The sequence below is a fragment of the Embiotoca jacksoni genome, unplaced genomic scaffold (assembly GCF_022577435.1).
Source record: "Embiotoca jacksoni isolate LCO1_2020_lvr unplaced genomic scaffold, fEmbJac1.0.p SCAF_3, whole genome shotgun sequence".
Lineage (NCBI taxonomy): Eukaryota > Metazoa > Chordata > Actinopteri > Embiotocidae > Embiotoca > Embiotoca jacksoni.
The window spans coordinates 21,445,625-21,460,971 of record NW_027185381.1 but is presented as its reverse complement, the minus strand read 5'-3'; the positions used below and the strand labels follow the sequence as shown (position 1 = coordinate 21,460,971).

At 41.9% G+C, this 15,347-nt stretch overlaps 1 protein-coding gene across 3 annotated transcripts in view; it reads right to left on the bottom strand.

Moving 5' to 3' along the window:
* srgap1a (SLIT-ROBO Rho GTPase activating protein 1a) overlaps positions 1-15,347 on the bottom strand; it is an 85,712-nt gene that overhangs the window by 45,012 nt on the left and 25,353 nt on the right. For all 3 annotated transcript variants that reach the window (XM_069163234.1, XM_069163235.1, XM_069163236.1), the window contains exons 2-3: positions 9,985-10,180; positions 3,492-3,654 (exon numbers count right to left, since the gene is read on the bottom strand). In XM_069163234.1, the coding sequence (XP_069019335.1) occupies positions 3,492-3,654; positions 9,985-10,180 (359 nt within the window). The remainder of the gene's footprint in view (positions 1-3,491; positions 3,655-9,984; positions 10,181-15,347) is intronic.

The window sequence follows — 15,347 nt, the reverse complement described above, 5'->3', positions numbered from 1 at the left end:
CAACAGTGAAAATCAAGCCTTTAACCTTGTTAATATATCAATGTGGTGTATTTATGTTACATGACATATAATGAACCAAATAAGCAGTCAACATCATGGCTGAGCATTTCCATTTTGGAAATGTAGTGACAATTGGACAGTCTCAAAAAGACGGTTTCAGACAGCCAGGATTTCATACATCACATACCTAAGGAGCCAATCACGACAACCTGGGGGTGTGGCTTTTGATAGAATTTTTTCTTGGAAAAACTTTTGACTATGGGATTTTGATGAAAGGAGATGTGTTTTTAGAGATTTAATCTATCCTCGGGAGGGATGATGTACGATATTTATTTGTTCGTTTAGCCCAGAAACCAAGAAGAAAATTAAAATGTGTGGTTTTGGGGTGACTTATGTGTTTAAGTTTAAATGGTGAATCCATCTCTGGATATAACACAGGTTGCCAAGTAAGGTCAACCAGCAGAGATTTTCCTACAAAAAAGGCCCTATGGTACCAAACTTGGCAACCATAATGTGATAAAAAATTAAAAAAAAATAATAAAAAAAGGAGATTGTGCATGTTCACTGCACCCTGGTTGTTGTTTTTTAGCCCAAAAATAATATCAGAAAACTCCCCAAAAAACCACAGGCTTTTCATATTTTTGTTTGTGTACATGTTGAACAAACAAGTTAGTTAATAAGTGTTTGAGGTCTTAGTGGACATATTTTTTACTTTTGAGGTGGCTAGGCAGGCCTTTCGTACTGGGGCATTTTTTGCTGCTGGAAAAGTTCAAAACTGCCTCAAGCTTTGGGAAAAACCACCTTGTATCTGCCGCCACACAATGTGACTTTCATAAATAAAACAGAGCAGAGAAAAACAAAGAGCCAGTTGTATGAATAATGAAAACTCAATACATGTAAGTAGATAAGATGTGTCCAAGCATAAAGAAAGAAAGAGGTCCACTACTCGACTTTTGTATTCAAACAAAAACAAACAAAATGAGGTGTTTCTGGAGGAATTTTTGTCCACATGCTGCTCTGAAAAAATGACCACAACGCAGCGCTGAAGAAAAAAATGCACATGCGAAATGGCAAACAGGTCAACCTGAGGATGTTGATGAAGAAGGGGCTTCTCTGGGGTCAGCATGAAACCGGAACACAAAAGGAAATAAAAGCACAAGTCTTTGATGTGCTGGAAGGATGACAACGGTACAGCTGTCTCCTCGATGCTGTGAGGGAGCCCACGTAACATGGGGGACTTCTCTGTTGTCTCAGCCTCGTTATTGAAGCTCTGCTGAGATCAAAGGCTCGGGGAAGCTTTAATTAGAGGGCGAGCTGTGTCTCAGCTCTTCTATGAGCTGCGACCTCCCACCAGGCTGCTGTTTGTCTGCAGAATGTCACCTGGATCCACAAAGAAACTGCTCACTATAAAGGGACTAACCATTTCATCATGTGGTTAGACATTGCAGATTCCAGAGCAGTGGTGATGCAGGTGGAGTCAGGGAGATTGTCAGAAGTTTGGCAGAATGCCTTTAGAGTTGTAGTAAAAATGTAAATCAACACTGAAAGTACATATCATTAGGGTCATCATCATAAGTAAGGGGGAAGCAACAAGTCTCTGAAAAACAACAGTTTAACATCTGGCATCATGAGTGGAACCATAGCTCTCTAAACATTATCAAAAGGAAATGACTGCTGTCCCTTCCTGTTTGTGTGCTGGGGGTTCAGGAAAGTATTTAAAGACCAAACCTGCATACAATCAGATGAAACTGCAATCATGAAAAGATGTTAGATAAATAAAAACGCCTCATTTTTACTTTTTGAACATTATGTTAAAGGTTCCATATTTTACACCTTTCTGGTGTTTTATTTGCAGTCTTAATCTCCAGAAGCAGTTATTTTTTTTGGTTTTAAGAAGTATAAACCATCTCAATATACTTTTACATTTCCTCTCTGAAGCTTCTCTCTGGATCTCTACCAAAAGCAGGCTTTTTTTGTATCTGTGTCTTTAAAGGTACATTATCAATGAACTCTCTTCTGATTGGCTGACTTTTTTCTGAGTGACACAAGCCCAGGCCATCCACAGGTTTTCCTCGGCCTTGTACCTTGCTAGCCTAATGGCAAAATGACTTTTCTTCCAAAGAAAATGTTGGACAGTGGGTGGAGGGCGGACATAGGACACAAGCATGAGTTTGTGACATCACAAACTTATGGAAGTCCAAACGGCTCGTCCAGACAGTACACCAACAGTACAGTTGCTGAATACAAGCTTTGAGCATTTCTCTGTGGACTTTCACAGTATATGGCACCTAGACCTGCTTTATAATTTTTTTTAAAAAGTACTGGAAATCTGAATTTACTCAAAATAGGACCTTTAAGGGTTTGCAGTAAAGTGGAGCAAGAAAGAGAAGAGACAGAGATAGAAAAAGTGGCTCACACAAAGACACTCCCCTGAAGAAAAGACACTTTGTAATTTAGGTCTGTGGTGAGTTCATGCGACTCCTGCAGCATAGGAGCTCATAATCTCGTAGGGAGTTGTCATCTTTGTGGTGGAGAAGGCAGCGGATTGGTTTTGGTCATGAAGCCATGAGAGACTGAAGGCATACTGATCTGAAACTGTGGCGACCAAGGTTCCACTGCATTACTCTCATTCAGAAAACGAAACCACAGGATCCCAACAGAGCTTCATACCATCAAACGCAACGCTGAATACAGCCTGCATATATCCTGTATATCATGACACCGTCGTCAAATGAATGAATGAATTAACTGAAAGTGAAAGAGTGTTTATATAACATGAGGGACTGGAGAAACTGCTGCCCAATATGACCGCTAAGAAAAATCTGGATTGCGTTAGTGGTGAGTTCAACTGTTTTGTTGATCAAAGAGAACGTGACATCTGATCTGTGCTAGTAGAGGTCAAACATCAGTACAGTAAAAAAAAACAAAAAAAAACAACAACAACAACAGGGAAGGTTATATCAGTCAGAAAGAGACTTCAGGGACATAAAGAGACGAGGAAATGGTGAAACACAGTCTGCTTGGAAATCGTATTAACTAATAAAAGTGAATGTGTTAAACATAACGCAAATGAGAGAAGAGTGAAATGAGCACAGTGTCAAACGATGAACAATGCCCATATTTATCAAGATTTCCTTCATAATATTTTTTTTCGTTGTCAGCTAATTTATGTAAAATGTTACCTTATTTCTTTTCATTGTGTTTAACTTCTTTAGGACTAAACAACCATGTTTTTTTTTCCTTTCTGACAACAAAGCTCCTGCATTTTTAAAGCATGCAAAAAAAAAAAATTACCTACTATGATATTTTATATGGTTCTAGTGGTCAAAGCAGAAATCAGAAGAATCGCCGCTCAAATAGGTAAGTGATTTCAGTTGTGGAATACACTTGTCACTATATTATGACCAAATGTGGGTGAGTGTGTGTGTTAGCACTGCCTTTACATTTATTCAGCTGCAGCGTGAACTGGGTAAAGTATTTTGTACCCTCACCTTCTTTAGTAGCCTCGTGGAGTCCTCGCTGATCTGCATGAACCTCATGATGACGTTGTTGAGGTAGATGTCGCTCAGTGTTGCATGGTCCTTACTCTCCCTCCTCACCTGGTTCAGCAGCAGGTACCAACAGTTGACCGGTGACAGCAGGTTCTGGTCTTTCCTGAAGGGACCAGGGGACACAGTCAGTGTGTGTGTGAGAAAAGAGGTTATGAAGAATGTTTTCATGGAGCATTTATGTTAAGTTGAATGCGTGATGCATTAAACAAGAAGAAACAGACTTTGACCCACTCAATAGTTCAGCGGTGTTCTTGAGTTGAGCTAGCGGTCCTGCACAGATACCTGGATGTGCTCATGGTTCGTGTTAGTGCATCTGAACCTTTTCTTGTGTGTCTGTGTCATTTCATTTACATAATATTTGTCATTTTAACTAGGAGATCGCGAGAGTTTCTCGACAAGCAGGATGTTCACAAACACGTCAAGTGCACCGGGGCGCGTTACTAAAAGCAGAAGAGAAATGCCCCATAAGCCTTCCTTGGTGTCAAATGTACCATATACTGCTGGTTCTCCATATATCACGAGAACTGCGCAGTTGAGTTGCGAATACTTTGTACCAGTGACTTTTCTGGGGCATAACTCTAGCAATGCTCTGAGCCAAGAGGACTTCCTCCAAGCAGGGAAGAGCGAGCCACAGACTTTAAGCACACATTGTGGACTGATGCTAGAGAAGCCATGGATGGGTTTAAAGTGAAGTTGAAAAGTGGAATCCTGAACCAACTGTGACAGCAGAAGACAGACAGCGAAGGGAGAATTAAAGTGGTAAGAATAGAAAAGAATAGAAAAAAAAAAAAAAAAAAAAAGAGGAGCTGTTTCCTGTGCTGTGTGCCGGCTGCTTCCAAGCTAACTGTAGGACATTGTCCAGGCCAGAATGAGCTGGGGCCCTGTGTAAGCATGGGCCTGCAGGCGGACTTCCTCTGGGTTAATCTATAACATTCCTCCTGCCTGCAAAAAGCAGCACAGAGCATGAGCGTGTATGCCTGTGTGTGTGTGTGTGCGTGTGTGTGTGTGTGTGTGTGTGTGTGTGTGTGTGTGTGTGTGTGTGTGTGTGTGTGTGTGTGTGTTGGGAGAGGTTTTAAGGTTGGGCCTTGGGTCAAGTCTTGCAGGAACCATATGGCGACTCGCCTCTGCTCCCCCCCTCGCAAAGTCACTTTGCATAGACAGGCAGCACTTGTCAACACAACAGGTGAAACTCTGCACTCGGCAAGTGACCCAGCCCTGAACTAGCCTTCAGTGCTGGCACCACATCTGCTGGAAGAGCGAAAAAGACGCAAATGAATAACTGATGCGAACATTCCAGCAAGCTGAAATGTTCCCTGCGACAAAAACAGGAAGCAAACTATATTTGATAAACGCAGAGCCACACACACTGACATGAAAAACATCCGAGAGCTTTCATTTATCATAGACGCCGGGCAAACAGCGAGTGAAAACACTGATTTTGCTAAAAGATGAGTGATATGCTGATGCCAGGCAACAGGACACGTGCAAAGAGGAAAAAAAAAAGAAAATACGTAAAGTGATCTCGGAGCGCCAGCAGCAGCTCTGCTGGACAGCCGTGCAAACACTCTTTTAGAGAGCAATTACCATAAATCCTTTCTGCATTATGCATCAGAGGAGTGCAATACTTCCATTCTATGGCACTGAATCTATGTGAAGACAGCACATGTGTGTTTATTAATGTATGCTCATTTTGACGTGCAAATGCATAATGTTCAGGTGCTCACCGACATGGACACATCACCACACGAGCCTCAACAAAACTGCATAAAACAAGGGGAGCTAACGGGTAGCTTGCAAGCTATTGGTTGAGTATCAATTTGTTATTGTCCACATCAAAGAAGCTTATTCAGCTGGTTTGGCAGAGCTCAGCTATGTGAATACATGTTACGGTGTCCAAGAGCTACAGGAGATGCTACATGAGGTATCCTCACTATTAAAGAAAATAAACTTAATTAAATACCAGAACTAAACTGATGCAGTAAGTGCTCACAGCTTTCAAAATTCGGTTTGTCACACAACACACTGTCAACAATAGCGGCATCACTCTTTCACATAAAGTGATCCAGAATTCATTTGAATACTTTCAAAGAATAAAATAAAACAAAGTTTCCAAACTTAAATAACTAAGGTTTAGAGAAATGCTGGTTTACACAAATACATAAAGAGTTTATTTATGTATCTCAAGGACTGACCTACTAAATCAAACTGGAGACCAGCAGTAAAAAAAAGAAAAAAAAAGAAAAAAAAAAAGTGGTAAGACTAAGAAAACAAGTGGGAGACCCACACAGGCCGTGACGACATAACACCCTCTGGGAGTTGCTTACCCCACATAATGGCAGGAAAATCTCTCAATGTCATCATCCCCCACCCCACCCCCACCCCTCAGCCAGGGCAGGAACAGGAACTGGGTCAGACAGACACACTGACAGACAGACTGGGGCCCACCAAGAGGCTCCAACACAGGTATGAAAGGGGAAACGAATGTCCAGGAGTGAGAGACGGGAGCGAGACAAGCCAAACAGAGAACTCATTAGCAACTTACTGCCTCCTATCAATGTGTGTGTGTGTGTGTGTGTGTGTGTGTGTGTGTGTGTGTGTGTGCGCGCGCGCGCTGTCCATTCATGCCATCTCCATCCATGAGTAAACTGGGTCAACGTCAACATACTTGCACTCTCATAGAGTAGGCGGATGCTGAAAATGAAGGATAATTACCACTTCAGTATGCAGGGTACTGAAACAGGAGCTCTTATCAGCAGCAGAGGCAAAACAGCAAAGTCCTGGAGTGCCTTCCTGATAAAATCTTTCATTAATAAACTGCAGTGGGCGGCCACAGTGACTGACGCTGACCTGCAATGTAGCCTTACAGCTGCTGCTGGAGCGGTGTGATCACAGCGGGTTTTAATGCCCCTGTCATTCAGACATTTGAATTTTAAAAGGAAGCAACAGGGTGCCAAAGCCGAATTAAAGAGAAGAGGAAATGCTCGATTTTCTTGGAAGCATCACCGGTTTTGAGAATAAGTCCCAACAAAGTTTAACTTTTTGACCTCTGTCGTCATAGTCATAGTAGTCATAGTCATAGTCATTGCACTGCAGACAGTAATGTGTGTCATTATGCACACCGTGCAGCCACAACATGTTCAACACCTTCTTTTTATCCTCAGAGACACCGTGCGAAAGTCCTTTTAACCTGAAGCTTGATTCCAGATAAACACGGACTATTTAAGACAATCCCAGCTGTAAACTCTGAGATATAAATAATTCAATGAGTCCTCTTCTCACCAGCTCTGTGTCCCTCCTTGAGCAAACTTTGCATAATACAGTATCTGGTTATTTGCATGTGTGTGTGTTTAAAAAAAAAAAGAGTGAGAGACAGGAGAGTGTTTGCCCATATCTATTCATTTGTGTGTGTGTGTGTGTTCTGCAAACAGACACTGAAACACAAATGAATGGATCTCCCACAGACTGCTGCTGTGGGCCGGGCACTGTGATGTCTTATTTTCTTACAAGAAAAGAGGAAAACACTAGTGGCATTGAACTTTTTCTGAACAATAATGGCTATTGATTGTCTAAACCACTGTACTGTGTCTGCTGTAATAATGCAGCTATCTGTCTTACTGCAGCATTGCTATGAGCTCTGAATGTTTTCCCATCTATTAAAGTTGCTGCTCTGGCCAACATAATACATTGTGTTGAACAGCATGTGTCCTGTAGACTTTCCTCACTTCACTTTATAAGAGCTAATTATCAAGTTTAGCTGCAGTTATTTTTTCCATTACTGTGCACAACGTTCACTTCTAATGGTAATGAGGAGGAACACAACTTAGAACAGAAAAACAAAAACACCTTTTTCGTGTCTAACTCTGGAGCAACAATATTTGATTTAAGTGAAGAAGATTTATTCTCAGCCTGCAGCAGGACAGACAGTGGTAGCTCAGCGAAGATGCTAATGTGTTTGAACTGCTTAAAGACGATAATGCCTGTAAGAAAAGAAAATAACCTGTTGCACTCTTATGCCATAATGAACTGCTGCGTGTTCCTGTGCCAGAGCCAAAAATAAATATTGTTACACTCATAAATCCCTGATGAATCTACAGCCACTGTTCAGAATAAAGCATTAGTATTATTAAAATGAGATTTATTTCTTGGTGGGCTATTTTTAAAAAGTAGCTACAGCCTATTAAAAAAAACAAAAACATCTTTACTTTAGAGTTGGCATCATCCATCCTCCACTGCTGTCTCACCGCCAGCATTGTCAGGCTCCACAGAAGTAGAGCTCCACAGAAGTAGAGCTCCACAGAAGTAGAGCTCCACACGGAGCACCCCTGAAGCAACAAGCATTCCTCTCCGGCAGCGAGCCACTGTGGTACTCCCACAGGTGGCTCAAAGCCTGTGCTTTTTGACAAACAAAAACGTCATTCTTCTGCTCGGGGGGGATTATGGACTGAACTCCTTCTGTGTCAAAACTTTTTCCAAGCATGAGAGAGAAGCAGCTTTAGACTTTTATGCTGACATGTAGGTTTTTCACATACATATTTATCCTCCATCAGCAGAAAACAGCAGGTTCATTCCTGTCAAACACGCATTGTAATATTTGGAGGTTGGTGGGAAGACCAACGGGGGTGTAGGACCACCACAGAATGTATATAAAAATGTAAGTAGCCTCCAGGTCTGAAAAGTGAAGTCAATGCAGATGGGCCTTAAAGTGCAATACCACTGAGACCAACTAGGGGCTGGCTCCAAAAAAAATCCCTGCTTCCAGTACACAACTATTTAAAAAGTGTCCATTTTCTAATGAAATACAAAAAGTCAATACAACAAGTCATTACAGAATCATGAGCTTAATTCCCTCCGTCTGATCAATGGGTGAGTGTAGTGTCCTCGGGTTCTCAGTCAAATCCACCCACAGCTCGTCCAAATATGGCCACTTCCGGCCCCAAAGAACCAAGATGGTGACGGCCAAAATGCCAGACTTGTAGCTTCAAAATGGCAGTTTACAAACCGGTGTAACGTCATGGTGGGTGTTCCACTGGGGAACACTGCAAGGACAGCATCAACCTCCACCTGTGTTCCACCGTGTTACTGTAGCTAAAACAAATACCCAAAAGAGGAGGCATGTAGCAGGGGAAATGGGCATCTTCCAAAAATTGTCCAAAGAAACAGAATATGTCACAAATCCTGCATATTAATGCAGTTTTAACTGAAATGACGACAACTTGTCAACTTGTCTCGACATCAGTAATGCAAACCAGAGACAAAAATACAGACTGTCAGCCACAGAGCTTTTGAATGCAGCTTGTCTTGACTAATTACCAAATTCAGCTGCTCATTTTAATGCTGCTTTAGCATTCTGCGGCTTTGCCAAGAAGACCTGTCAAATGAAAACTGGCTTAAGGCTGCAGACAAAATGCACTTTTTCACACCAAAGACAAATTTGTCCAATAAAAACAACACAGGGAATACTGAAACATTACTGTATGTGTGTTTATGCGAATACAAAAATACAGGCCGCGTGATTTAAAACCCACAGGAGGGATTTTAATGTTGTTCAAACGTCTTGTATTTACTTTAGAAATATGCGCCGAGGCTCATGCCAAATGTTTACCCTGTGAATGAAGTGACCAGACTGTACATCACACAATGAAAACCACAGAGCGCCATACCAGAGCCTCCTCACCAGTCACGCATACGGGCACACACAGCTGCTAGAACCATTGGCGCTCCAGACGAAACGCAGGGGCTATTTGCAGACAGCAAGGACAAACATAACGTTTTATTTTCTTTCCCACCACAAGTTCAAACAATATGCTAATGTATGCTTTTTCCAGCAGACTCCAACAGTGTAATAAGGCCAAAAACTACAGCATACTTAACTGTGTCGAGCTATAAAAAGACTAAAGATTCAAATTGTGATGCAGAGTGAATACAGAGGAAGAAATGAAGGAAGAAGACGGAGTGATAAAGAAGAGACAAATGGAGGAAAAGGAAACAGTTTGATCAAGAATCTCTTTTCATTTTAATCCTTTTATCATATGTTCCTTTCAGAGTCAGATGAACACTAACTCAGAGAGAAAGACAAAGTGAACTTTAAGGTTTACTTTCTTCTTGTTGAAGAAACTCATCACTTGTCTAATACTTTTTCATAATAACAGAACCAAAGTGACACGGTTGTCTTTTCAGTCAGGACGTTTGTGTTGAAGTGGATACCTAACCTAAATACTCCATGAGCACTGACTGAAATAAATCTAAAATAAAAAAAAGTATCAAAACTGTCAAGGATAAAAAAAAAAATTGGCATTGAATTCTTGGTCAAACTTTCGTTTACTTATTTAAAAAATACAAATAAAAAAAGTGAAAGAAATACTGAAAGACTATTAATCTTAGGCCCATATAACATCAGAAAGAACAGAAAAACACATAGTCAACGTCTTCTCACTTGTACTGCTGGTGGTCTTTGGTGCTGCGAGTTTTTGCCATGAAGCGCTCGGCCAGTTTCTCCAGGTTTCTGGAATATTCCATCTCAATCTCTGCCTTCTTTCTGAAGAAGTCCTGGAGGTCCTGCAGCAGCTGGACCCGCATTTCTGTCTGCTGGTCCAGACATTTCTGCTGCTCCACCAACTGGGCCCGGATCTCTATAGAGACACACAGGAAGAAAACAAACAGATTAGGATGGCGCTGTAACCTGAAAGGTGAGAAACTAGTTAATCATGTAGAATGTTCAGTGCTACAGAAATACAAGGAACCCATCTTAATGCGAGCATACTGTGATAAGGATATTATTATACAAAGCCAGACAACGGGACTAAAGTCAAGATTTTCATGTTTTAGTTTGGCCAAGTCATGCACATAGACTTGCTACAAATGATTAAATCTGACAATTAGCATCAAATACATCTGCAATTGTTAAAGTGATCTACCTCCTAAAACACTTTAGAGTTCTAAAATCTTCAAAACATAATCAACTATTGAGGGGTAGAAACCCAAATTCATAAATATTATACATCTGAAATCTATTGCTGAGAAACACGGTGAGCAATTACAGGACATTACTTGTGCACAGGAGTACGACAGAACGGCCCAGTGCAGCTTATTATCTCTTAGTCATGGGTCTTGTGAATGCGTGTAGAGATACGAGGTTGGCAACGTGGGTCTCAGGTGTTTCATTAAGGCTGGAAATAACTCCTGGATGAATGGAACCTGATTCCCATCACACCCAGAGTTACAGCACAGACCTGCATGCACACGCGCGCGCACACACACACACACACACACACATCGGGCCTGTGACTGAAATCCCAATCCACTTAAGAAAGCACAGGGCCAACAGCCGGCCTCACTTAAACAAGTTGTATGTGCAGGTAAATTACCCTCTGAGGTCTTCGCCTGTCAGAGTGCCCCTCATTTAAATTTACATCCACAACAGGACAACTGGGATCTCTCTCTCTCTCTCTCTCTCACATACACACACACACACACACACACACACACACACACACACACACACACACACACACACACACACACACACACACACACAGACACGCGCGAACACAGCCACACACAATTATTTTCCTGTGTGTCCCCATCTCGCCACATATAAGGGGGTTTCTCCTAATGGAGGGTAGCCTGAGCCAGATATCTTCAGCAGAGGAAACAGATTAATGAGGTGATTTAGAGCCAAACAGACACCAGTGGAGAGGGATACGGAGTGATCCCTCATTTTAAAGGTAGAAAACACAAAGGCTGCAACATGCCTTCACAAACCATTTGTACAACTGCACTAGATCTCATTTACATGACAGCTTGTAAGGTCTTACTAGCTGTTTCTTGGCACAATAAGAAAATTCGAAAGAAAAGCAATACAATAAGCACAGAGGGATAATTGTTTCAGGGCAAAGTGTAATGACCCAAACACATAAAAAGCTAACTCTGAACAGACGGCTATGCATTGAAAACAACTTCAAAGAGTTCTGTAATGTGTGTAGTGACATGTCGGACCATCGTTGAAGAAGTAAAGCCTCTCCCTTTGGCATGTGGACACATGAAGTCAGGGACTAAATGACCAATGTTGTGATACGTGGACATGACGCTCTACTACCTGAGCCACAGGTGTGGTAATGGTACTCTCTGACCATCTATTTTGCTACAAAAATGTAACATTCCTCAGTTTATTTCCATGAGAACCTTGTTTTGTTTTTGTTTTTTTGGTCAACATTACTTGAATGCTTCCTTTGCTGAACCACAGCAGCAGTGAAAGGCATGCTCCACCGAGAGTTTGAATCTGCCCAACCTGCAGCGTAATGAATACAATCATTAATATGGAAGAAGAGTGGACTAAGGCAAACACAAGTATTTGAGAGGACAATTAGACAGCAACAAATGTCTTTGCAAGAAAGACAAAAGATCCCTAAGAGCCTTTATGGGAGACCATCAATAACTCAGTACATCAAGCTATTTAATGGCCAGTCAACTGCTGACTCAATTAGAAACCTTCCTGGGAAAGTGGTGTGTGTGTGTGTGTGTGTGTGTGTGTGTGTGTGTGTGTGTGTGTGTGTGTGTGTGTGTGTCCTTAATGTAGTAATCAAATTACAAAAGGCTCCGCTTAGTTCATCAGCATGCAAATGGCTCTCACAATCCTGATGAATGTCTAATGTACGTTGGGTCTATTAGAAACTGTTAATTAATATTTTTGCATTGTCACATAGAAGCTTCTTCTTTCTGGCACTCATGAGGAAATAAACCACATGGAGACAGCAATAATAAATCTAAATGAATGCTTATCGCAGCAGTTAAAGTCTCAACCACAGTGAACCGCAAACATCATTAATGTGGACGGCGGGATTTCAACAGCAAAGGAGAGGCTCGACTGCAATCAAGACCTTGAAACTTCAATACAAAGAGCATCAGGTCATTGACAAACCTGAGAGACCACCAATGAGCAATAAGGAGGAGACTGGCTTTAAATGTGACTGCATTAAAGTCCACCAGGCTTTCTGATAAATGGGTAAACCTTGCAATTGCTTCTATCTCCAGAGGATGTAGGGATTAAAACAAAGCTACCATGGCACTGACACAAAGGAGTGTACTGGATCATTTAACACAATTACACTCGTGACTGCACACGGTAACTCATTAAATCATTCATTTTCCAAGTCGAGCATTTGCCACAGGAGCTGTAGTGCCAAGTTGACGTATCGAGGAATTAACGCTAAAAGGCAACCACCTGTCAGAGGAAATTACAGTTCTGGTGATCGAGGACGCACTCTGCAAACTCACATTTTCGGTCAAGTAACACAAGGGCTATGACCACAGTCAGGCAGATGAATCTGGAAATGCATCTGCATTTCTTCTCCATTTTGGCTGGTGCTTTTTTTAACCTGAAATCATTGCTGTTCAAAACTGCTTTCCATATGCTGCCCACTCACATGGTAAGAGTGTTTGAAGTTTTTAAAAGCATTTTTTGTTGTTGTTTATATTGTCAGATGACTTACTGTTGGCTTTGGTAGCATTTATGAGCCATGATCAAGTCAGAACTTGATTTGTTCAGTTACAGATATTGAACTTTACAGTTTCAAAATGGACAACGAAACCACAGGAAAGCTGTAATGCTCGTTACAAAATAAGAGTTCTGCAAACCTGCACTAAAGAAGCACGTTATGAGTAGCATGACAAGTGCACAGGAGTCAAAGTGCACACCAATGCACACTCTTGTGTGTCTTGCGGATGAGCACATCATCATCCCATCCTTGTGGGAGGCAGGCTGGGCAGAGAAAATAAAATAAATGTTATGACATGTAAGTTGTCCCACAAGGAAAAACTAGAGAGGCAAACCTCTCCATACTTGTGTAGATATACCCGAGAGAAGCATGTTTGTCTTTTTATGCTGACATTGCATCATACACCTATAACAACTCAACCCCCCCCCCCCCCCCCCAGTTAGTTGTTTTCAAATGTAAATGTTTTTATGTTTATCTGCCTCATTGTGACCTGAAAATATGATCTGACAGTTGCATAAGAGAAAGAGACATTTATCTCACCCCATGGGCCAATGTTTTAAATGAATGACGAGGTTACTTTGGTGTTTGCGGCCAGTCAAACATCTCCCTTTGATCATAACGATGCTTTATCTTAATCCCGTGCTCGGGGCAACGTCAGCTGTCTTGACAGGTTTCTTACAAACCCAACCAACGGAGACTGACACATGGGACCTTGAATGTCTTTAAAAAAAATCTTACCACTGTAATCCAAAGTTTTCCTCAAAGCTAGAACCATCTCAGTGTCGTAGCGAGTGTTCCTCTACTATTACATGGTGCATTCCTGCCGTTCTGAGGTCATCTGTATGGTAAACACGTGTGGAGGCCTCAGTGCCGAAAGGGGAGGGAGGTGGGGGGGTATGTGTCAGGGAAAGGGGACATCAAAGCCCTCTGTGATCCCTTTCAAACTAGACTTAGACATGGAAGCACCTGTGCACCGTCTTGAGAAATGAAGCTACAGGAAACGGAAAGAAACAGCGTAATGATGTTGAAAAATAATAAAAGTCTTTGATTTGATTTCTGTCTCGGCTCCTATATAACAAGCAATCAAGCTACAAAGCTAGATCGGCTTTCCTAGTCATACCCAGGTACATGTTGACATGAGTGGGTAGTCGCTTGGAGAATTAAAGCCTATAAAGCTGTCAGCAACAAATCCAGCTGACTGATGTACATCTAGTCAATGTGGCCCAGAATGCACATAGTGCTGATATGGACAATGAGAGAGTGCTATTCGGTCTTTGTGGTGACCGTTTGGACCAAAGCCCTTTTGTTTCTCAACTGGATGTTATCCAATTGCTCCTTTGGAGGCCACATCACATACTTCCCATAACCCCATTCATGGGAGCAAATATGTCCAAAGCTGCAGTTCAGAATGGCTTCTGATTTGCCAGATAGGGCTGTTCTATTGTCAGACAAAGTGCCTTGTAAGCAGGATGGGTACTGACCCATAATGTTGACCCTCTGATCGAGAGAAACTGGGCTTCAGTAAAAACAACTCAGCCACAATCAGAGGGCCAGAGAGATAACAGTTTTCTTTCTCTCCCGAACCCAGCAATCTGCTTTCCCTTGATGCTCCCAATTAACTTTGAATCAATCTATCTGAAATGCATTTGTCACTTTTGCTGTCTGTAGCAATGACTTCCTCTACGGTTGCTGTATGAGACGAGAAACTCTCAGAGAGTTTGTACAGTTTCCTCCTAGTTGATTACAGTTTCCACCAGCAGCTATCTGGGACATGCTGTACCACATCAGTCCCAGGGCTGCATTTCCACATGCAGAGTGGCTCATCAGCAGCACCTGAAATAGCAGCTGAGGCCTGGGGAGGGCTGAGACAGGAGGGTACCCAGCCCCGCCATCTGCTTCAGATCTAGGGTTTGGGACTGGGGGAGTTGTCCGTGCCTCTTCTGGAGGCTGGGTACAAGACAGGATAAATACCATCAGAGGTAATTATGAAACAGGCGATCAGTTTTTTAAGGAGCACAAGCTTTCAATTACAGCTGGAGTGGGATCACATGGCAGGAAGAGCGGAGTATCTGCGGCGTGTATTCTTCAGATATTTTTTAGTATCGTGATAATATGACAAGGTCCTACTGCCATACCTAATTATAGCGGAGCCATAATTTGTGCATACCATATGACTAAAATTATACAAAAGTAATTTTATCAAAGCAATTAAATTGATAAAAGATGTGCTTATGCCTTGGGTAAGTTTTCACCATGCTAAGTTGGTGGTAACCAGGGATCTGTTGTTTGATGATGTTTACCA